This window comes from Phyllostomus discolor, chromosome 4 (assembly GCF_004126475.2).
Source record: "Phyllostomus discolor isolate MPI-MPIP mPhyDis1 chromosome 4, mPhyDis1.pri.v3, whole genome shotgun sequence".
Taxonomy (NCBI): domain Eukaryota; kingdom Metazoa; phylum Chordata; class Mammalia; order Chiroptera; family Phyllostomidae; genus Phyllostomus; species Phyllostomus discolor.
The window spans coordinates 165,467,586-165,492,753 of record NC_040906.2 but is presented as its reverse complement, the minus strand read 5'-3'; the positions used below and the strand labels follow the sequence as shown (position 1 = coordinate 165,492,753).

The window sequence follows — 25,168 nt, the reverse complement described above, 5'->3', positions numbered from 1 at the left end:
TCACTTCACTTCTTTGTGACTTAATTTCTCTATCTGTAAAATTAGGATAAAAAAATACTACTTTACAATCATGGATGAGGTTATGTGAGTAAATACATATAAAGTGCTAAGAGTAGTGCGTGCAATAGATACTAGTTGTCATTGGGGTTTATTACTTTCACCTTTCTATGATAATGTCGCCAAGATCAGGTCCTTAGTCTCTTAATGAGCAGTGCTTGGAATCTAAGACTATTTATTGTTTGTTTATTTGTTTGTTTGTTCTCATAAAGTGACTTTTGTGCTGATGGGAACATTTCAGTTTAGAAATACGAAGTAAGCATTGTGTGGCAGGTCAGCACATTGAAATAAACATTAATTTTTTTATTTGTGTAGGTATAGAATTTAAAAACTACTGATAATAGTTACTTATTTTAACTTGATATTCCAGGGACTGTTTAAAGGCTTTTCAACCTTGTACCTAGAAGAAACAAAACCTAGCTTGCTTGTTTTGCTCCCAAACTCCATCCACCTTTCCATTTGATGTCATAACCTTGCCTCAACATTACTGGTCCCTGGGAACCGAAGAACTTCACCTTAAAAGCCAGTAATTAAGGTAGCGGCTTTAGAGTCATACAGTCCGTTTTGAATTCTGACTTGTCTACACCTGCTTTTGACCTTGGGCAAGAAACTGACCCATTTCTAAGCCTCAGCTTTCTCACCTGTAAAATGGACATAACTGTAGGACCTGCTTCATAGTTATTGAGTGCATGTAAAATGTGTACCCCCCATAGTATGTGTGGTAACAAGAATAGCTTGCTCCCTCCCTTCTTCCCAAATCCCATCCTCTTGCCTCTAACATGTAAGTCAGGACAGGCAGGTAGATGTTCTTCAGCTCCACTGCTTTATTTGGGGAGAGAGGAGAATCAGTGGCTTATGTCATTACTTTTTTCTCATTTCTAGTGAAACGAAGGCTGTCATTTGCAGCCCATGTGCTGCAGCTTTTTGGCAGGAAAGCTGTGGGGGAGAAGTGGCACCCTGGTGGAGCAAAGCCTAACGATGACCACAGCGTTTCTGATGTGTCCCAGCACGTTGTAGCTGTAGTGCTTTCCTTTACTTTCTTTCACCTTTAAAAGTGAATTATTTTAGCATGAATTAGGCTCAAATACAACTATTAGGGTGGGAACAAAAAGTCTCCAAACATAAACTTCCTGTCTTATTTTAATATATTCCTACAAATAAACACATAGACAATATATTCTTTTAACTGAGTAGCTCTTTAATCAGCTATTTTCATGGAGAAACTCACATTCTGCCCATTTTCAAGGAAGGGACCCAAGGTTTTCAGTAAAGAATACAGAAAAATGTGATCTTCTCCTTCCGTAAAAGTTATAATTTTGTGGACTATTTTAGAGGATCGACTGTCACAGACCACCATAAGGGCACAGGGCCATAGGCCACAAGCTGGACCTATGAAGATGCTCATTTCACTGCAAGACTCCCTGGCTGTCACGCAGACCCTGGCTGCTCCTGCAGTCTGAAGGTTTTTGTTGTTGTTTTTCAGTTGTGGTTTTTAACCTGGACAGCACTTTCACTGCAGTGCAGACTTTTCTCGGCCTCCATGTGAATGGGCTATTCAAGACTTCCCATGGCTCTGTGTTTAATGGACCACAAATCCTCGGCTCTGTGCTGCCTGGGAGGGTTGTTGAACTTGCCCATAAGGAGAAGGCCGCACTCAATTGCGTGTCCAGTTCTCAATATGCAGACCTATAATCAAGAGAGGTTTTGAGGTGCTTAGGAGAAATGAACTTTAGACATTTTTTCACACTTCTTACCTAAAAGGTACTTTGTGAGCCCTAATTCTAAGCCTTCATTCCTTTTTACTCTGTTTCAGCGCTGCTGTGATCATTATCTCTTCACGTTGGGTGAATATGGGCTTTGCAGGCAGACATCTGAACTGAACCTCAGGTCTTTCACTTGTTGGCTCTATAGTTTTGGATAGGTTAACTTACTAATTCATTCAACAGATATTCATTGAATATCTGTAAGTGCCAGGCACTATTCTAAGCCCTTGGAGATACAACTGTGGACAAGTAAATATGCTGTAACATGGTTGCATTCTAGTCCAGAAAGAGAAGTAATAACTAAAACAAATGAATGCAAATATGTAGTATATAAGTGATAATCATTGATATGGAGAAAATAAACTGTCCCTGTGAGCCTCAGTATTTGTATCAATAAAATGAGAAAAACTGCCTTTGGCCAGTGTGGCTTACTTGGTTGGAGCATCATCCTATAAACCAAAAAGTCTCAGGTTCTATTTCAGGTCAGAGCACATACCTAGGCTGCTGGTTCGTGTGCCCCCACCCCCCATCAGAGCATGTACCAGAAGCAGCCGATCAATGTTTCTCTCTCATCCATGCTTTTCTTCCTCCCTTTCTCCCTCCCTTCTCCTCTCTCTACAAAAAAAGAAAAGAAAAGAAAAAAACTACCACCACACGGGATGATTGTCAGGTTAGATGAGCTGGCACCAGTGAAGGCCTGGGGATATACCAGGGTAGATGAGACAGTCCGCCTCCAGGTAGCTTGCTGGCAACTGGTAAATGAGGATTTCTTCCCAGACCTTTTTGACCTGCTAGAGTAGAGAGAGAAGTGCTGTTGTTCTCTGAGGATTAAATTGGCTAGAATAACCTGTATGTAATTTATTGCAAGTATCTCTCTCTTCCTTCAATTGGTGCCATCCTATTAATACCAGGTAAGTTAAATTTCAAAAAAAGATTATTTTTTGTTGACATACATAATCTGAGAGATGCCACTCATAGAAATCCTTTCCCTTTACTACCTCTGTTGGTGGCTGCTTTAAATATCTGTAAGGTCTCAGTGTCATTTGGGAGGCAATGTTTGTGATTATGAGAGCTAATAAGTTTGAACTGAGGCAACCAATGATGGGATCTTTTCTCTGGTGGAAAATCTTTCTGTGGAAGATGAACACAAGCAGTTTGTGTCCTGCTGCCGCCCATCACTTCTGATTCTCCTGTGCTTTGGTCTCCTGTACCTTGATTTCAGTATTGATTTTGGAAAAATAAGTGTTTTCTTAAAAAATTTGCCCTGGATTTCTGAACCATCTGTTGCAATAATATAGCTTCAGGTTTTGATTGTTTTTCTATTCATTTTTTTAAAACTAAATTCTCCTGCTAAAATCCATGTCGTATTTCACTTTGCTCCTCCACTAACCTCACCCCAATTTGCCCTTGAGGTATTAGTTCTCTGTAAAGTGTTTCATTGTTTTTTCCCCAGCTTGCTTGTTTTCACTGCCTTCTCCCATCTGCTATTGTATCTTGTACATTTTAGTTTAGCCTGTTGGTAATGTTATGTAAAAGCCAAACTGTCTTTCCAACTTTTTCTGATGCAAATACTCTTTTAACTTTTGCACAGTTGAACCACCTTCATTAGCTAGTAGGACTGATATGTGAAGTACTAAATAAATATTTATTACTTACATTGAGACATTCTTTTTGATAAAAACATGCTTTTATGCTAACTGAATAAAACCATAGAAAATTATAGAAGATTAATCTGAGAGCAGTTCTCTTGCATTTGAGTGACTGTCTTTTGGAATCGGAACCGCAAGTTGAGAAAAGCCCTGCACATTAGGGAGCTCTCATGCACGTCTGGTTGATTTATTTCCACACAGACGGACTGTGGTAGTGGGAGGTGTAATTCACAGCGCTGTAGCTCTTAGCCAGTGTCACTGCTTGAGTGGTGGTGTGAGTTTCGTGTGTCTGTGGAGTGTAATGATGCCTGTATTCCAGCACTCAATTTTTCTGCCCCTTTGCTTCAACACAAAATTGATTTTTTAAAATGTGAACAAAGGGGGTCTGTATGTAAAAAATTACTCTATGAGATCATTTTAACAGATTTTTCAGTATGACCAAAATACTATTTTTTTTAAATGGCCCTATTTTACTACATTAGTATTTTAAAATAAATCTTTAGTTACCATTTGAGCAGGGAAATCTTTGTGGGTTGTTTTTGGTTTTCTGATGGTATGTTTAATTCTAAGATGGCCAGCCTACATCTTACTGCAAACTTGGTTGATTATGTCATTATTTTATACTTCTTTTTCATTTCAATCATTTTATTAAACTACTGGTGTTTGACAATAACCATTTCTGAAAAGCTCCTGCTTGATTTCCCCCTGTTCAGCAGCCCCTCTGCCCTACCCCCATTCTATTTTCTCTTCTCTTACTTCCTTTTTTCCAGCACCAGTCTTCTGCCACATGCCCATCAAACCTAATTGCAGCTTAGGGAGGGCTTTGGTGAGGCAGTTCCTTGGCCCAGATGTCCCTCGGGGATTTAATTCGTGGGGGATGTACATGTGGCCCTCAAGCCATTTCAGTGGCTGCTATGTCTCCCAGATTCCAACGGCTGGTCACCTCAGGCCCTAAAGTTGTTTCAAGTCCAGGGCAGTTTAGTCTCAGGATAGATATGGCAGGAACAATACAATTTGGGTCATTTTGTCAATAGAAATTAACCTCCAGTTCTTCTGCTAATTTTATATAAAAATCTGTGACATGCAGACTATTTTTAGTCTCCCTCAAATTATAGTGCTTTACAAAAACAATTTCTATGAGTGTTAATTTTTTTCTTTTACAACTGAGTAATATCACTGTCTTTGAATTGTTAATTATATATATGTTTTTTAACACTTCTTTGATAACACTTAACCTTTTGCCTTGTGTCTAAATCTTAGAGAATTAAAGGTGAAATATGAGAACTCAAAAGGTACCCAACCCAGCATTCGGGTTCATTAAATATGGGCTAATTTTTTTTCTTTCAATGAGAAACACAAATGTAATTTAGTGAGTCGTTTGCCTTCTTAAAATTCTGTTACTTTTTAAGTATATTTTTTCCTCCAGACTTACAAAGAGATCTCTGCTCTGATACAATTGAGAAAATAAGTCACCCTTCATCTAAAAACCCACAGATTAACACTGGTTACCATTTGGGTATATTTTCTTCCTGTCTTGTTTCATTTTTTTTTTTTAAACAAAATATTTTAAACACAGAAAAATACAAGGACACTTTGTATGTTGAACACCTATATAATGATGCCCAGATTTAAAATATTAATGATTTTCAATGTTTTTTCTAGTTTTTGTCCTTGGCCTTATTTATATTCATATATTGAACATAATTGAGATCACATCATGTATGCAATTTTTTATTCTGTCTTGTTTCATTTAACATTCTAAATATTTTCTTATGTCATTAAAAAAATTGAATGCTTTATGGCAACACTAAATTTATTCTAGTGTATGGATAGATTTTCTGTTTTTAAATAGGGATAATTCTATTCCTACGTAATTGATTTTACATTATACTTCCAATCCTTTTGACTTAATTTATCACATGACTTAAAATGGTATTTTTTAAAAAACTGCAGTTTGCAACTCACTAGTGGGTCACAAAATCAATTTAGCATGTTATAGTCAGTGTTACAAAAAAGAAAAGATCAGAATAGTCCTACAGTTCTTTAGCAAAAACTTCAAATTGTTGTCAAATCTTTTGTTTCAATTATTTGTATTTAAATTTAAATTTTTTTAACTGGGGATTATAGTCACACAAGCATTATTAGGAATCTTACCAGTCAACCCACCTCACAGATGTTAGATTTGACATCCATCTTTTATGCTTACTTTTTCTGGACTGATTTGTTGGAATTGGATATATGAAAGAGCGGTGATAAAGTAGTAAAAACAAACCCCACACCTCTACAGGAGTTAGCATTGGAGGGAGTTCTTTCCCTCATGGGTGTCTGGCCAGTGCTGATTCTTTCCCATTCAGTTTTACTTTGAGGTGCTTTGAGCTGACTCAGAGGCCATGATCCCTTGAAGGCAGTAAATTGTTTCCTTAATATTTGAGTCAAATTTACCAAAAGATGGCGGTTTGCATCACTGGCATAAGTTAGGGTGCTTAAGCATTAAATCTCCAAAGTTTTCTCTCATGCCCCATTTCTGCCATCCTACCTCAACTCCCCATCTGGAACCACCCCGATTTTCTGTCCTAATCAGGGCAGCTCTCCCTCATGGGCACTGATGCAGCTGCCAATTCAGTCCATTGCCCTAAATGAAAAAACAAAACACATAAGCACTCTGATGTACTGTGATCTATTTAAAGCTTAAGGAATAGGTCCTTTAATCTAGCAGAATTATCATATACAGTAACTTTTTGATAAGCTTTAAAATAAATCTCAGCATGCTTTTTAGAATGTATTGGGGCTTTTCTCCTGTCTGGCTGTTGCTTTTAAAGAAGCTGCTATGATTTAGGAAGAAGGACTCAACACTTCGGAACTGAGTGGTTGGGTGTGGCCCGTGGATAACAGGACTAAGATGAGGAAAGTTGGGAATAGTGTATAACAGGCCATGAGATATACAACATGGAGAGTCTGCTGCTCTACTTCTTGAAGCTGTTTATTCTCTCATTTGCATGTTTTGGGAGACCCATTCTGTGTCAGTTAACTCTGCTGGGTGCAGGGCATCCAAAGATGACTAAGCCTGAGGGCTCTCGAGGTTCTCACAGGCTTACGAGGGAGTACCTGTGAACAAATGCGTAAACAGCAAGGCCGAAAGCATAGTGACCCTGGGCTTTGGAGTCCAAATTATGTCTAAATCTTGACACTTCCATTACTAATCAGCTAGTGTGACTAGTAATTATTTCACTTTTCTAAGCTTTCTCGCTAATTTTCCTCATCTATAAAGAATATTACCAGTTACTGTGTATGGTTTTTGTGAAAATTAGAGCAAACACATGTAAAATAGCACATACCTGGCATTATAGTAGGTCGTAGTTGTTGTCTGTGTCATTGTTACCATTTTATTACTGTTTTAAGTGCCAAACTAGAGATTTATAATAAGGGCCATAAAAGCGCACAGAAGGGGCAACAACTGGCACTGTTTCTGTACGCTGCACTGTGACAGCCCTGGCCTCAGTGCGCATGTACGTCCCCACTTCTTTCTGGGTGTCTGTGGGGACCCGTTGATTTGCTTGAGGACTTACTGTGTTCCTTCTGTTGGTTACTTATCCTTCCTCGGTCCTCTAAGTACAGGATTTCTTAAGATTCCTTTTCTCTTCTCTTCCCTGCCCTTCCCTTCTTTTCTCTTTTTTTCTCTCCCCCAAAACTCATCTATCAATTCCTGCTGCTTCACCTCTGGAAGATGCTTCCCAAATCTATACCCACAGCATTTCCAGCTGCCTGCTGGGCATCTCCATCTGGAAGTCCTTCTTGCATTCAGAGTTAACATGTCCAAAACTAACTCATTAATTCCCCATTAACTCCCCTTTTTTCCAGTCTCTGCTAATGCTAGCATCGTCACATGTTTGAAACACGTTTGAATCTGAAATTCAGCCCTTATGTTTCCTTTAGCAATTGATCCCTTCCATTGTCTCCCACATGCGGTCAGTTGAACACACTGTCCTATTCCACCTCCATTCTGATGCCATCATTCAACTTTTCCTTTCCACCCCTGCTGCCGCTGGCTAATTTAGGGCCTCATTATCTCTCACCTGGACTATTGGAAGGGGCTATTCCTAACTAATCTTTCCTCTCCTTTTTACTGTGCTCCTGCTGTATTGGTTCTGGAAATAGCTGTGTCCTCTTTCTTCCCTAAACCTTCACACACATTGTTTCTTCTTCAAAACACCCATTCTTCACTTCCCCTCCTCGCTTCAGGTCTGATGGCTACTTCCTCCTTACCCTTTAGGTCTCAGGGAGGTCTCTGGGCTCTCCTTCCCCCCAGTTTTGTTAGTTGTCCCTTCTCTGCACTCTCACAGCCCTTGTTCATGCGCATTTTATTAAGATTTTTGATCCAGACTGTATTATCCACACAAAGGAAGGCTACAGCTTACCAGTGTTCATCATCATGTTACCCTCTGTCTGTTTAACATTGTGCCTGACACATAATGAGCATCAACTACACTTTTGACTGGATAAATCTGAGAACACTGACCTTACCATTCTCCTAGCTAGCATCCATTGTTTGTTTTTTTCAGACATGCATGACTTCACCATCTTCTGCACATGCTCTAACTTGTCGGTGTCCCTTCTTAAGAGAGGCATATAAACCAAGCGTCCCAGGTGAAGTGTGACCTGGACTATGTGAAACATGGTATTTCTGTAGATTTAGAGCCCTGGGGCTTTTTAATGCTCAGAAGCGAATTTTCTTATTCTCTTATGGTTGTGTTTTTTTAAGGATGTTAATGAAGTGAATTTAAAGAAGAGGTGTTTTGGAAACAATTATATAATTTACTCAAGCTGTTAATCTATTCTCCAGATTGTTAACTCCTCTCTTATGTGCAAATTACTGGTTAGATGGTATGCTTTTCTGACTGCTCTCTTGATTTCTGCTAACCAGTCCACTACGGTTGCTTTTCCCGACCTTTTCAATAATGCATTCGGAACGTGGCAAGTGTTTTAATGATATGTGATGTTTGGGGTGGGAGCTAGGGAGAATTTCTTTACTTCTGTTATTTTGGGAGGTAGAAAAGGAAACAATATTTATGGGAGATTATGCTAGTAAAGTGGGGAGGACTTTGAGAGATAGAAGGAGAAACAGTAGAAGAAAGAGAAATAGGAGTTGAGAAAAAAATAGATGGCAAAAAAATAATAAGAAAGCAAATGTGCTTTTCTGATCATTCGATCACCTACCATGTGCTTCCCCAGTGCTGTGTACTTTACTCGTGCTGTCTTTTCCATATAATGACTGTGGAAAGTAGACATTATTAACCTCATTTTATAGAAAAGGTGACAATGTGAGTCACACAACTACTGAATGGAAGGATTTTTCAAACCTGTTTCTAAAGGAGTACTGTTCTAATTTGGCTTAGCAAATAGTTTTGTTCGTGAGACGAAGCAGATGGAGAGCCACGACAGACTCGAGAGCCAGTTGGCCTGGGTTCAAATCCTGGCTCTATCAAGGCTCTCATGCCTACTAGCTGTGGTACCTAGGCAAGTTGCTTGATCTCTGTCTCCCTCATTCTTCTCCTCTGTAAAATCAGGATAACCGTGCTACCTCCTTCTGGAGTTGTTGTGAATGAATAGTAGTTAATATACATTAAATGGTTAGGAGCAGTTCCTCGCATATATAAAGTACTATATGTGTTTGTTATTGCTGCTGCTGCTGCTGCTGCTGCTATTTGTGTGTGTGTGTGTGTGTGTGTGTGTGTGTCCTGTGAAAGGTCTTATCTCTGAGAAGTCTGAAGAAGGTGTTGTCAGAACTGTTACCAGGCTGTTCCATCAGTCTGACGTGGTCAGACTTACCTCAAGGTTAGCCTCTTAGGGTTCCTACTGTGTCATCATATCCTTTATCCTAACCAGGCTTAACCCCTGAAATATGCACACACACACACAAGCTTGCACTCACATCCTCACCCTCCTTTTTTCCTTCTAGAAATAGGAGCCGATTTAGACCCTCTCTTTAATATTGTTATACAGAAATGGAAAAATAAAGAGTCACCTTAGGTGACATATAAATAAGGATAAGTAGAACTAGTTGAAATTTGTAGTTTAAAGCAAAAAATTTCCAAAGAGCACCCATTTTACATTTTCTTTTTCTAAAATAGGATGCTTTCTAGCCTCTCTCTGGTTAAGGTCTGTAAGATTTAAGCAGATTGTTGCATGATAATAAAGAGCTTTGGACATCCTGATGCTCGTTTCTACTGTCATATAGCTTAATTACCTTAGTTTAACTTCCTGTCCTAGGAAATTAGAACTTATTTTTGAAAATCATTAACCCTTCTAACTTGTAGAAGATCACTGGCTAGATTGAGGAGAAAATACGTCAAGAAACAGCTGTAACTTACACTTTGCAGAGAGCCTGAAGCTCTCTCTCTTTTTTAAATATATTTTATTGATTATGGTATTACAGTTGTCCTAATTTTCCCCCCTTGCCCTCCACTGCCTGGCACCCCCATTCCCTCCAGCACTTAGTTCACTACTCCTCCACTCCTTAGTTCGTGTCCATGGGTTGTGCATTTAAGTTCCTTGGCTTCTCCATTTCCTATATTGTTCTTAGCATCCCCCTGCCTACTTCATACCTATCAGTTATGCTTCTTAATCCCTGTACTTTTTCCCCCATTGTACCTCTTCTCCCTCCCAGCTGATGGCCCTCCAAGTGATCTCCATATCCATAATTCTGTTCCTCTTCTGGTTGTTTCCTTAGTTTGTTTTTTTAGATTCATTTGTTGATGGTTGAAACTTTCTCTTATTTTGAAACTAATGAAAGGGCAAGAAGGGGCCCTTTTTGAAAATCCTGCTTGGAGGCATGAGGAACAAAGAATTTTCTTAAATAGTGGACTAACTCATTAATTTTGGATTAGTTAACATAATTAATTTCAGTTGATTCTTTGTTCTAAATTCACCATGAAAGTCTTAATAATAAATGAAGTATTATAATACAAATTTTGAATGTTTTTTTACCACAATCAAGAATTATATTTGAGGTGATTCAGTGGATTGAACACCAGTCTGCGAACCCAAAGGTCCTCTGGTTCGATTCCCAGTCAGGGTACGTGCCTAAGTTATGGGCCTGGTCCTCAGTAGCGGATGCGCAACAAGCAACCACACATCAATGTTTCTCTCCCTCCCTTTTTCCCTTCTGTCTCCTCTCTCTAAAAGTAAATGAATAAAATCTTCAAAATATAAAAACATATAAAGGGGACATAGTGCAAAGTCCCCTTGCCACCCAGTTCCCTAGCCCACAGGAGACCACAATTATTGTTTTTTTGTGTTGATACTTTATATATTACAAATAACTTTGATTTTCTTTATCCCACCTATTTCTCCTACCACAGTGAAGTGGGTCGTAGAGCAGATATATTGACCTTTGTTACAAATGAGGAAGCTGAGATGCCAAGATTCAGACACTAAGCACAGCCTGGGCTGGGACCCCCTTTCAGACACTCAGCAGGGTGTTCTGTTCACCAGATGAGCCCTCCTGTAGCTCAGTGGAAGGGAGTCTGCAGTGAACCCCTCTCTAGAGTGAGCACTCGCCTCTGGCACTGGCTAAACACTTTAGCAAAACTGGAGCTTTCTCCCCAGAGGCCTCTTCTCTCCACCTTCCTACCCTCCCTCCTCCTCTCCTCTCCCCTCTTCACCCTCTCCCTCCCCACCTTTTCTTCTCTCCTTTGTTCCTCCCTTCCCTCTTCTCCCTATCTCTCCCCTCCTATCCCCTCCTATCCCCTCCCCTCCCCTCCCCTCCCCTCCCCTCCCCAGCACAGCTGGTTCCCTGAGCAGTGGGATGTGACTGAGCCAAGAACTGTCCCACCTACATTCTTGAAGCATCTGGGAAAACTTCTGGAGGCCAGTGCTTATGCAGCTGGGCCTCTTCTTGTGTCTTCTCCCTATCTGCCTGGTATCTGCCCCAAGGTCACAGGACAGAGACTTCTGTTCTTTGTGTCTGTTTTGCTACCTCTGCCAGGAAGCCTTTCCTGATGCCCCTTGATAAGAACCCTCTGATGCTCAGTTGAGAAAAATCATCTGGGTATTCATGGGCTCATTCACCTGAGCCTCACCATAAGGGCATGAGATAGGCATGAGGAAACTGAGTAAGGCTCAGAGAGGCCAAATGACCTGCCCAAGATGACACAGCAGGCAAGTGGCCCCAGGGGTACTTAAGCCAAAGTTTTCTCATGACAGCATGCTTGGTCTACTATAGCAGAGCACCTCTGGACTGCCCACACCCTTAGCTTCTGCTTACAGTGCTCAGGCAGTATATAAGGAGGTTAAGGTCATGGGTTTGAGTTTAAGGTCATCAGACCTTTGACTGGTGCTGAGGCCTGACATTGGCATTTACCAGCTCTATCATTTAGGGCTCATTTCCAATCTCTAAACTTTGTCAAGCTGAAAAGTGGAGATAAGATTTGACTCATAGTGTCCTTGCACAAGATCACAGCATACCGTTAGAAAATGAGACCATGCACACAGCCCAGCCATCTCAGGGCTTGGTGGGGTGTGAGCATCAAGACTATCTATGATGATTTTAAAAACTTACTTATTAAATCCAGTCCTCTTCTCTTGCTCCAAGCATTCAGAGGCCTGGACTCACCGGTCTTTAAGTTGGGGGCAGTGCTTTGCACAGAACGTTAGACATTTTGAGTTGGGGCTCAGAAGGTCTTGTCAGACGAACAAGGGAGAGGCTGCCAAAACCAGCAGGTGTGAGAGTGCTGGGATTTCCCCAAAGGGGTGGCTCTTCCCAGGGCCTGGACCTTGCAGGCACCTGAGCAGGTATGGGGAGAGAGAAACCTCGAGAAATAAAGAGGGACCAAACCTGTACAGGAGGTAAATTAATAACAAAGTTGGTTTTCAGTCCCCATCATGGGGATCTAGGGCTATTTTAGGAAGGAGGGAAAAGGAACAGAACTTCCTGGGTGCCTCCAGCTGCCCCCCAGCTGACTGGCAGCAAGAACAGAATTTTTGTTGAATGAACTTGCCTGTTTGTTTTCCCAAAAGCCAGTTTTCTTTATGGATAATTGTTTCCCCTAGGTTTACCAGTCTGCCCTTTCCACTGAGAGATCATTTCAGGTAAAGATGATCTCATAAATTTGGGAATAGAAACAATTAGGAACATTCAACTGTAAAATCAGAAAGTATTTGATTGGGAGGAAGGACTAAAACACAGACACACACAAAAAAAAAACAAGAAAAAAACCCCAGAAAGCTGTCTTTTAACTGGGCACATCTGCAACACAGCAAAATCAGTAGATAAATTTCTTACTAAAACTATGGAGGAAAAGCATTCTCTAACGTTTATATTGAACAAGAAATGGTCCATGGAAAATAACAACATGGTACCATAATTTCTAATTTTTCCACATAGAACATGTCACCAACATTTTCTTTGTTTAATATGCCATCTCGTTTTATTTTCATGAATGTAAAAATTTCTAAGTGTAACCTAGTTTCCCCAGGCCTTGCCAACCTGTGGGTAGTTGGGGTTACGTTGAACAGTAATAACTCAAGTTTTTTCAGTTTTTGCTAGTGATCAGCAGAATAATGCTCCTCACCCAAGATGTCCATATCGTAATTCCTAGAACCTGTGAATATGGTAGGTAGGTTACATGGCAAAGGGAAATTAAGGCTGCTTACTAATCAGCTGACCTTGAAAGGAGATAATCCAGGTGGGCCCAGTGTAACCACAATGGTCCGAAAAGAGAGACACAGGATTGTCAGAGTTGACGTGACAATGGAAGCCGAGATCTGAGTGATGTGGCCATGAGCCAAGGAATGCAGACAGACTCTGGAATATGGAAAAGCCAAGGAAATGAATTCTCCCCTAGAGTCTCCAGAAAGAAACACAGCCCTGCTGACACCTTGATTTTGTTCTTGTGAACCCTCTGATGTCCAGAACTATAAGACAATAAACCTGTGTTATTTTATTTAAGCTGGAAAAAAGAATTATATTTGTGTGTTGTTTACATATGCTGCAATTAATCTATTTGATTATTGCACATGTGCATTGTTCTAAATATTAATTTATTATCATATATTACCCAGACTAATGATGCCATTTAGTTTTTGTATGACACCATTTGCAGTACTTAAAACAACAACAATGAGAAAAAAAATAACAGCGTGTTCCAAGAAAGTATTCCTGGCCTTAGTTATAGTAGTAATTATAAAAGCTCAATCCTCATAGCAAAAAAACATGACATTCTGAGTCAGAGCCTCATTGTTGTCTAGAATCATAATACTTTGCCTAAGTAATAGGAAATGGCAAGATACTTCCTCATGATACTTATTTCCATTTTACTTCTCATACACATTTTGAGTCATTCGGATTAGGTTTAATCCCTTCATTCTTTGAGCTGCTTCTCTAGCTATGAAAACTGAAATCATTTTTTATCACTTCCGTTAACCACCATCACCAAATAATGTCTTTTCACCTAAGCCATGTAGTCAGTATTTATCTCAATTGCTGTCAACTACCACACCTACCACATAGTTTCAGTTTAAAACTATGGGTTCTTCTTGTTACCAGAGCGAACAGTTAATATTTCGAGGCCGGGTATAGACAGTGGGAAAAACCCAGAAAGAGGAGAAAGCCAGATCATCAAGCTCACAGTTTGAGATTTCGGCTTTTACAGCCAGCCGTGGGTTTCTCCACTTGTTTTCAGAGCTCGTCGTTTCCTCTCATTCTCCCAATCCCATTTCTCTTCCTTCCCCCAATCCTATTTCTTTTCAACAAGTTCCATTGTCTGATTTTGGAAGTATGGGCATATTTGTAGCAATTTGCCAACACGATATGACTGATCTTATGAGAGTACATTAATCTTAACCTTTTTATTTGTTGGCAGAGGGCTTGTACAAGACAGCCGGAATAACCTCCAGTTGAGGGGCTTGGTGGTGCTCCTGATTTCTAAAGCAGCTGGGCCCAGCAGCGTGAACGCTCCATGTCAGAATTATGACATGGTCAGTGGGATCTATTCATGGTAAGAAATTAGTCTTTTGACATTGCTCTCTAAACTGTATTTTCTTATACTGAGCAGTAGTGGTAGAAATCACTGTTTAGTTCTTTATCATTCACTAAATGAAAGATAGATTAAAATACTTCGTAAAGTTAAAAAACATGAGTTTCATTGTTAACAAATCTGGTTGTCTTGGCTGCTCCATGCATAACTGGTAAATTTACCTGTATCTATGTGGTGAACACTTGAGTTACTGCCATGGGCATGTAAAAGTTTCTGTTCATTACTGCCCCCTGCCCCATCAGGGCACCATCATATATCTGCAGAGATCTCTTTGTCATTTAGCCCAGGATTTTTTATTTTTAAACCTACTTAAACTGATACATAGTTGTAAAATAATGATGCAACCACCATTTTAGCAGATGTAATCAACGTCAGTGCTATATCATTTCTTTTTTTATTATTATTTATTTATTTATTTTTAGAGAGAGAAGGGAGAGAGAGAGAGAAACATCAATGTGCGGTTGCTGGGGGTCATGGCCTGCAACCCAGGCATGTGCCCTGACTGGGAATCGAACCTGCGATGCCTGGTTCGCAGCCCGCGCTCAATCCACTGAGCTATGCCAGCCAGGGCATCATTTCTTTTTTTTTTGCTTATTTTTATGGTGAAGAGTTTTTACTGAAGTTACTGGGATAAGAAATTTTTACATCGCACACATTTAGATTAAAAATAAATTTATGAGCATGTATTAGTCACATTTGTTGCATCTAACACTTCAAATTTCATTTTGTTTTTTAAAAAATTACTGTATATTTTTTAGTAATAGTATATCATCGATAACTTTATTTAATCTTAGTAGAGTGCTTGACACTGGGTTAAAAGCCTCTGTAGAAGTAACAATCTGCAGGTGAACTTCAGCACGTGAAATTAAAACTACCCTAAAAAACCCGGTGACAGGGAAATTTTTTCATGACAAGAAGCGTTTATAGAAACTTTGACTTACGGCTGATATACAAGGGGGAATTCCCCCACACCAAAATGAATTATCTTCTGGAGGATAGGTTCTTGTAGTACAGGCTTCCACCACTAGGTGAGTGTTCGTGGAACCCCTCTGTAGCAGTGCACCTGCTAGCTTTGTTGTGAGAGGCTGTGTTTGGCTTCAGTGGATTTTTTTTTAAGACTCTTCCAGTGCATTTGCCCATGATGGGTGATTTATGAGAGCACCTGCCCACAATGCACTGAGTCTTCCGCAGTTTTTGACCAAAAGTGGCATGACCATTGTGCCCCATCCTTGCTATTCATCCAGATCTGGCCCTGAGCGACTGTTTTTTGTTTCCCTGGATGAAAAAAAGCCCTCAGGACTTCCAGCAAGATGGAGGAATAGGTGGTCGCACCGTACCTCCTCGTACAACCAAGATTAGAAAACCAATAATTTACAACAATAATTTACTATCAGAATAACACCCAGATCCGGCAGAGGATTTATCTGAATGGAAGTTGGGCAGCCAAGAAGTTGAAGTAGACACGTTCATCCGGACTGGTAGGAGAGGACGAGCCGGCGGGCGCGGGGCTGGCTCCGGTCGGTGGCGCGCGGAGGTCGGGGGAAGGTTTGGCGCGAAATCGGTGCAAAAGCCATCGGGCACGTAAGAAGGCAGCGGTGATCCCTGAGTACGCAAGCTGCGGCTGGCAGACCCAGAGGGGCAGCAATTGTGGACCAGGGCAGAACTCGCGGCCCGGAAGCCCAGACAAGGGTCTGAGTCCAGGGGAACTGAACTACCGCCATTGTTTTCTCCCGCCCCGCTCCCGCTCCTGCCCCTCCCCCACATATAACGTCACAATCTAGCGACCGGGGTGCCCAGCCCCAGTGAGCACCTAAGGCTCCGCCCCCCACCGTAACAAGAGCAACCAGACCGGGGAAAAAAAAAAAAGGAGAGACAGGGGGGAAAAAAAAACCATGTTTTCAACAGAGCAAATCAGTCCCCCAGGACTCATCCTATTGAGCGACCAAGAATTAGCCAATCTATCAGATGCGCAGTTCAAAACACTGGTGATCAGAAAGCTCACAGAACTGGTGGATTTTGGACGAAATTTAGATAAAAGAATGCAGAATACCATAAAACAGATGCAGGAAGACACGCGGAGGAGAGCCAATAGTGAAAGGAAGGAATATGAGTCTCAAAACAATACAGTGGACCAGAAGGAAGATAGAATCAACCAAGCAGGAAAGCATGATGAAATAAGAATTCAAAAAATCGAAGAAAAGCTTAAGAACATCCAGGACACCTTTAAACGTTCCAACATCCAAATTATAGGGGTATCAGAAAGGGAGGAGCAACAAGTGGAAAAGTTATTTGAACAAATAATAAAGGAGAACTTCCCCAATCTGGCAAAGGGAACAGTCTTCCAAGAAATCCAAGAAGCTCAGAGAGCCCCAAAGAAGTTGGACCCAAGAAGAAACACACCAAGGCACATCATAATTACATTAGCCAAGGTAAAAACGAAGGAGAGAATCCTAGAAGCAGCAAGAGGTAAGGGGACAGTCACCTACAAAGGAGTTCGCATCAGACTGTCAGCTGATTTCTCCAAAGAGACCTTACAGGCAAGAAGGGGCTGGAAAGAAATATTCCAAGTCATGAAAGACAAGGACCTACATCCCAGATTGCCCTATCCAGCAAAGCTTTCATTTAGAATGGAAGGGCAGATAAAGTGCTTCTCAGATAAGGTCAAGTTAAAGGAGTTCATCATCACCAAGCCCTTATTTTATGAAATGCTAAAGGGACTTATCTAAGAAAAGAAGATAAAGAAAAGACATGTATAGTAAAAGGACAGCAAACTCACAAATATCAACAACCACACCTAAAGCAAAACCAAAAGAAACTAAGTAAACAATTAGAACAGGAACAGAACCACAGAAATGGAGGGCACATGGAGGGTTAGCAGCAGGAGGGTGGGAGGAGGAGAGAGGGGGAAAAGGTATAGAGAATAAGTAGCATAGAATGTAGGTTGAAAATAGATAGGGGGAGGGCAAGAATAGTACGGGAAATGTAGAAACTAAAGAACTCATAAATATGACACATGGACATGAACTAAAGGGGGAAATGTGGGTGGGAGGGGGTACAGGGTGGAGGGGAGAGAAGGGGGGATATGGGACAACTGTAATAGCATAATCAATAAAATATATTAAAAAAAAAAAAAGAAAAAAAAAAGCCCTTAAAGGGAAACGTTTTGCTGATGTGGAAGAGGTGAAACAAAAATGGGAGAAGCACTAAAAGGCATCAAAATTGATGAGTTCAAAAACTGTTCTGAGCAGAGGAAAAAATGTCTCTTTAGGTGTATTGCATCAAATGGAGAGTACTCTGAAGGTGGCTGAAGTTTAAACATGTAAGAATAAATACACAGTTTTTTATAAATCAATTCCGTTTTGGGGAGGTGCCCCTTTGTATCTTATTGGTTTAATTTAAAAATCAATCCACCTCTTAGATTTGTTTAATTGCTAGTGGTTTTATCCATACATTTTTTTTCTGCTATAATATTTAAAAATGACTGTTGCTTGTTAGCTATGAAGTGCAATGATCCTTCCTCATTGATAAGCAAGCCAAATTATTACTGTTGTGGCTACAAATGATCTGCTCCTCCATCCAGAATAATTTTTGCAGACCTTTTACCACTCATCCATGTAAGTATCTTTACCAAAAGAGGTATCTTGGGATCATCTTTAGTCCCTACTCACTCTGGAATAATTTATGGTTTTTAGTGCTTTGTAGGTTACTGATCATTTTTATGACAGTTATCCCATTTGATCGTTGCAATAATTCTGTAGGTAGGAGTTTTTAAGATACTTGTTTTACTCCTGAGAAAACAGATACAAAATCTTGAGACTTTTTCGAAGTGGCACAACTGGCAATTGAGAAAAGTTGAGGCTCTAACTATAGTTTTTTCCCATATCTCATGTGTTTATTTTCTTGATTCTATTCTTATTTTCTAGTCAAATATAAATAATATACATTTATTTCACATGTAGATTAGACTAACCATTAAGTTAATATACCAGAAAGGGTCTTCCTTTTGTATTTCTTTGAAAAAATCCTGAATTAAAAGCAACTTGCAAATCTTTAATACATTTACATCCTTCCCCCAAAGTGTTCAAATTAGAGGTCAAACTGTACCTTATAAACTTTGTGGAAAGCTCCTGACTGAACTTGGAATAACTGGAGAAAACACATAAGGACCCATAATGAATACCAATAGCCTGTTAATCCCTGGAAAGCAAACAGATTTCACATCACCTTGAATCCCATGTATTTCTGTCTCCTGTTAGGAATTCCTTTGGTTTCAGCCTGCTGATTTTGACCTTGCTTTATTGGGCAGGTGTCTACCCTTGCAAGTAGGTAACCATATGTACCTGTAATGAATACCAGCCAAGTTTTATTATCTCTAATTCTAAATTAACCCATGTAAAGTACTATTTGACACATAAAAAGTGTTCAATAAATATTTGTTACATAAGTGAATCATCCCTGTTTTATAGAAAAAGAAGCTAATACTGAGATTAAGACTTGTCTGAAATCCTCTAAGTAGAAAGTGATAGAGTTGGGAGTTAAATTCTGGTTTTACTTTGAAGTATGTACCCTTTCTACTGTGTAGGTGCTCTTACCTATACAAGGTCTATCCAGAAGTATCCAGCCATTTACTATGAAAAATAGAGACATTTACCAAAGAAGATGTAAGACACAAGAACATGGTGCATAGGACAATGACACCTCAGTTCCCCTCAAAGTAGGCATCTTGGGACCTCACACAGTTGTAATTACCGTAAGCTGCCCCATCATATTTTCCTGAATCTCATAGATAGTCTGAAATCTCTCCCCTTTCAAAGGTGATTTTAGTTTTGCAAACAGCCAGAAGTCTCAGAGGACTGAATCTGGGCTGTAAGTGGGGTGAATTACCTGGGTGATTTGATGTTTCTCAAAGAAACTGCACTAGGCATAATGCATGAGCCGGCACATTGTTGTGATGAAGCTGCCAATCATGAGTTGCCCATAGCTGAAACCTTCTGAATCATCCAAACAGTTTCTGCAGAGGAATGTTCAAGCTTGATGCAAAATTTGATGCAGATTCATTGTTGCTCTCCTCACTCAGTCATTTTGAATGCCACAGCCACACAGTACACATGCTTACTCAATAGTGTCCATGAATCCACTGACTCGTACAGTGAAGTCATCATTGTTCATGCATGAGCATTCTAATCCACTCTCCTTGGCTGCCAGGTTACATTGGTGTCATGCACAAACCGTTCTTTATGTTAACAATGGCTGGCCCTCTTCCTGACAGACCTGGTATACCTACAGTGCACTGTGATGTGACTTTGTGTTTCAAGTTTCTTACTAGCCTCTAAGTAACACCTGCATCACCTTCTGAACCGTCACAGGAACATATACATTTGGTAGTTGGTCGTTGTAACATGAGGAATTGTAAAGAACTTTGCAAAAGAGTAGGTGTTGCATTATGAATATAAAAATTTTCCAAATAATATAAATGGGTTTCATAGCCAAGTGTATAGAATCCATAATTACATTTAGGGAATAATCCTGATTTCAGGCTATTTTCTGTAATCAAACTTAACCCAGTATGTCATTGGTGATGCTTGGGTGTTTTATACACTTGTTAGTGTGAAAATGTAATTTGGCATAGTATTATGAGAAACCATTAATTTCTCTGTCCCTGAAGTCATTTATTTGGCTCCTGCTTTCTTAATTGTTCAACTGTAACTTTTGCTGGAGGTTTGCATCTGTATTGCCACAGTGAATTATTTAACATTTGAGGAAAGCACTGACTTGGGAGCTTTTTAAATTCACCTCCAAACTACTGGGATTTTACATTGTTGGTGTTTTTCTCTCATAAACTTGACTTTGATGTCAGATAATGGATCCTGAGTAAATTACCTAAGGGACCAAAGTGAGTTAGGTGACCTCTTTTGTTTGGCCTAAGGATACAACTGATGGATATAACTTGTAGATGTGTCTAGTGAACTTAACATATGACCAAGAGAGGCAGAATTTAGGTAAAAATGTAATAACTACATTTTGAAAAACAGGTAAGAGAACTACATTTATAAAAATGCACTATAAACATCTACCATCGCCTTTTGCCAAGAAGACTATGACCATTATATTTATTCCACCAATTCTGAGTTTAAAAATTGTTTACAAAGGTCATCAGTCCAAAAAGTTACTAAATTTAATGTAAAAGTATCCCTAGCCACTTCTGACAAAATAAGTTTATAATTTCCTCTTCTGTTAACGATAGGATACATCTGTGTACAAAAAGTAGACCATTACAGTTACAGAACATAACATTTCAAATTATAGACTTCTCTAATATAACATGATTATTAAGTTTAAAAAATTAGGTGAATTTTTTACTAATGGTTTACCTTTCTCAGTTTTTTAGCAGTAATTGACTCAGTTATTTCTCATCTAATTAGTGCTTATAAAGAGACCACATATCTTCACCCTGTCTTCATTGCCTGAAATTTCCCAAAACTTCTTGTTAACTCTGGTGGGAAAGATTGACATAAGTTTACCAAAAACATTGTCTTTTCTTTCTCAGGATCCAGCTAGACTGTATTTGCCAGCTTTATACATCTCTGTATCTTGCCATTGCCTTGGACATACTATTCATTTAAATCTTTACATGACTGAATCTTCCGTTAGCATAAGTATTCTAAACTAAAAGTAACATTTGAATCACACATTTATGGTATGTGCCTTTTAGAGTAGTTTAACACGGACCATATCTTACAGTGCCTGCCTATACCGTATTATGTCCTTTGCTATCTCCATTCAGGATGTGAGCTGTAATCAGACTCCAAAGCACTCTTCATGGAACAGTCTTAATTTTTTGACTTAGTTATTATGTAAAGCAACATCAGTGTGGCATTTAAAGAAAGAAGAGTATTAGTGGACTATCGTGAAAAACAAAAAATAACACAACAAAAAACATTGCAGATGTTTTTAAAATGTTTTAAAGGAGTCACAAAGAGCTATTTATAGTGGTCACCTCTGGGGAGAGGCAGCTGGGGGGGGTATTCATTTTATGTCCTCTTTTGTGTTCTGAATTATTTTTAACTGTGTTTCAAGTGTCTTATCTGGCCTCTAAGAAACAGCTGCATCACCGAATGTTTTACTAATTTACACTTCTTAAAAACTGGTTAAAACAACAACAACAACAAAGTGGCTGATTGGAGGTAGTTAGCCTAGTCCTGTCACTAGAAGGAGGGCCTTACAAGTCCCTCAGCTGATCTGAACTTTTTACCTTTCACAAGATAAAATATCCTATGCACGTGGGTAAACTATAGATATTTTTTTTTCATAAAGAAAGCAGGAGTGAAGCAAAATGATGTCTTTAGATTAGCTTTCTTAGGTTTACCATCTATGTTAAAATTGATACCATCAATTTCTTGTGCTAATTCTTTTTCAACTCAGTATATTATTCCATTGATTAAGGTTAAATTAATGATAAAAATGCTAAGGTGATTGTTGGACTTAAGTAACTAATCACAAAAAAAGCGTTATAAACTTAGTAAGCTAAGTCTTGAAAACAAATTTATTGATCATAACATTACTTTATTCTCTAAGGGAAAATTGGTGAGGCTTGGTGTGCTGTTATAGAAAAGTGATAGAATACTTGGAGGCCTATATGAAATGTTAATATAAGACAAGAAGTGGAGAACATAAGAAGCTATGAATTAAGCAAATTTGGGTTTTTTAAAATAAATTTTAAATTTAGGGAATTGGTCTTGGTCTCGTTGAAGATATTGTAGTTTATAACTGATCATTTTAATGTGGTACGCATTAGCTTCTGATGACTTCTAATTAGAGTAACAATAGGCTGTGACTATCAGTCCTCACATCACATATTAGAATTTGTCTGGCACTTAAAAGTGCCAAACAGGATTAACAAACTGCATTGCCTTTGGGGATTGACCAAACCAAAAAACACCTTAAAAAATGAGGCTTAGATTGGAACATGTTGATCATATGATTTATTTAGGGCTCAGTTATATTAATGCAAAATAATTAATATTAAATATAAAACATTAAAAGCAACTTATCATTATTTGATGATGACATGTGTAAATGCATTAGAAAATAGTAGGAGAAATCTCACCTACCTGATAATAACGGTGGTTGGAGGATACGGGGTGGGGTGGGGGGAGGGAGATTTGGGAATGGGTAGGTACAGGGGAATAGTCAAAGGGAACTTTATTTGTAATATTTCAGTTTTTTATATAAAGAGAATCTATTCATATTATTTTGTATAATTAAAATAAATCTCAAAATTAAAAGAAAGTTCTGTTTCATACTTAGAAAGCAATGAAAGCCTATTTAAGAAATGTGTCTTTTGTACTACAGGAACCTGGGACATGGAGAATGCTTATTTAAAATGATTATGCTGAATAATTGAATTTAGAGTAGGCTTCTGTAGATAAAGATATCTTAGCTTCTTTTCAGAGAGATCTCAAGAGATGAAAGCATTTACAGTTTGATTACATATTCTTATTGATTGTATTCCACTTACTACAATAAAAATAAACTCCAGATACAAATCTAACAATATTACTGATTCATTACCACCAGTACTTATTTTCTTCATTAACTTTTCATTGTTATTTTCAACTTACACAGCATGCACAAATGCAGCAATTACATGTTGAACAAGAAAGAGGAAGGCTCTTTATGTTTAACATACTGTACATCACAAGTCATTACTTCACCAGAGCTGTTGGAAAAACAAAATAAGATCAGCCTCTTGCAAAACAGTGTAATTAATCACAAAAAGTAGGTGAGCTCAGCTACTAATTTTCTCAACTGAGATTTTCTCATATATAAACATCTTGCTATAAGATTAGCCTGCCTGACTACTTCACAGCAAAAATAAGCAAGCAAGCAAACAAACAAACAGAAAAGCTGTATTATTTTGTTAGTGGTGAGAAATTAAAATCTTTTTCTAAAAGAAGGCCTATTTGTTGATTAGTAAGAAGCCACAAAGACAACGTCCACTGCCTAATTCTGCATTTTAAACAGTATTTGGTTCTTGACATTCATCACAGTAAAATGTTAGTTCTATACAGAAGACTTACAGCCACTTAAAATGTGTAATGGCAAAGTTTGCTTAATAGCTTCATGACTTAATGATGATCCTTTAAACCCAAACTCAAGGCACCCCCAGTGCAACACAGTATGGTGTAACAGAGACGTGGGTTAAAGGCCAGAGATCTGGGTTCTTGTCTCAAATATATGACTGATTAGTTAGTTGGCCTTACACAAGCTGCTTAAACACTCTGTGTGGTTACTCTTGTGTAAGATGGGGGTAGTAATGGGCTTCAAATCAGGGAACCTAGTAGCACATATATCCAGCTAGGTTTGAGTAATGTGTGGTCCCATATAGCACATTAACCACCTCTTCTCTGGAAGGCACGTGGTTGAGAATTGAAGGAAACACAGATATTAGTAAGAAGTAGTCTGTGTCCTCAAGTGACAGGGTAAGGAAACAACTTATGCATCTAGCAGCCTTCTGACATTTGATGAAATTCCATTTTTAGACCTCTGTTTGTGGAACTTAACTTCTAGAACTACAATCATATTCACTGTTGGGCTAATAATCTGCCTGTGTTCACTGGCGACCCTTTGTTTAACTAAAGACAAACAGTCCCTAATACCACTCACATAAGATGCTAGGAGAGAGCTGGCATCTACAGGTAGCTTAGTGCCTGAGGAACTCCTTCCTCACTGTGCCCTTGGACTTTTCTTCCCACTCATGGGCTATGCAGCTGGGTGGTGGCAGCAGCAATGGTAACAAAGACCAAAGAGTAGATTCTCAGGTTGGTTATCTCCAGCCCTGGCATCCTTCCTCTCTGGTGTTGCTGGCATCTTGAATCACCATTTTTCTATGACTGAGATGTTCCTTATTCCCTCCTCCTCTGCTCAAGTTTTAAAGTTTTTAAGTGGAAGAAAATATTTTTAATTCTTCAGTGGTGTTCCATTCCCTACAGGATTAAATACAAATTTCTTAGCTCAGCAACAAGCACGTTCTAGCCTGCCCCAGAGTAACTAGTAAAGAGGGTAAAAGTATGATCATGGTTTTTCTTTGCTCACCAAGAGAAAGGTAGATGCAAAGGAATGGTTGACCTAATAAAATTATTTGGGCTCCATCAGGAAGGAAGTGGGGCTGTGGGGTCCAAAATTGGGGAGAAAGTAATGATTAAGGACTGGAGGTCATGATGATTCCTATCATGAGGTAGTAAGGCTGTGGGAGAGCTGAGAGGCTAGGAGATTGTAGGTACAAAGTAGGATATGTGAACTGAACATGTCAGAGGCAGAACAGTTCTGAATGGTGAACTCCAGTTCTGAGAATGGAGTCGACAGAATACAGTAGAGGTTGAGTTGAGTAGATTAACAAGCTACAGGGTCGACAGTTCACGTGATTGAAGTCAACCAGGAGAACAACAGAACTGAGCAAGGTGCCGGAGACCTCAGTGAATACATCATACCAGGGAAGAGGAGCGATGGCAGGAAGTAGAGCTGGCATCAGAGAACAGCGGTTTTCTCAGCGTGGTGAGGAAATAATGAGAGCACTCGGTCCCACCTCTCAGCTCCTTAGGTTATGGTGTGTAGGAGGTTAAGAATAGCCCCTTACAAAGATACAGGGATTTGAGTACCCCAGGAA

General features: G+C 39.3%; 1 protein-coding gene across 1 annotated transcript in view; it reads left to right on the top strand.

The window, feature by feature from the left end:
- The window catches only part of PDSS2 (decaprenyl diphosphate synthase subunit 2), a 243,231-nt gene that overhangs the window by 86,256 nt on the left and 131,807 nt on the right, over positions 1-25,168 (top strand). Inside the window, exon 2 of the mRNA XM_028510041.2 lies at positions 14,329-14,463. Within this exon, the coding sequence (XP_028365842.1) occupies positions 14,329-14,463 (135 nt within the window). The remainder of the gene's footprint in view (positions 1-14,328; positions 14,464-25,168) is intronic.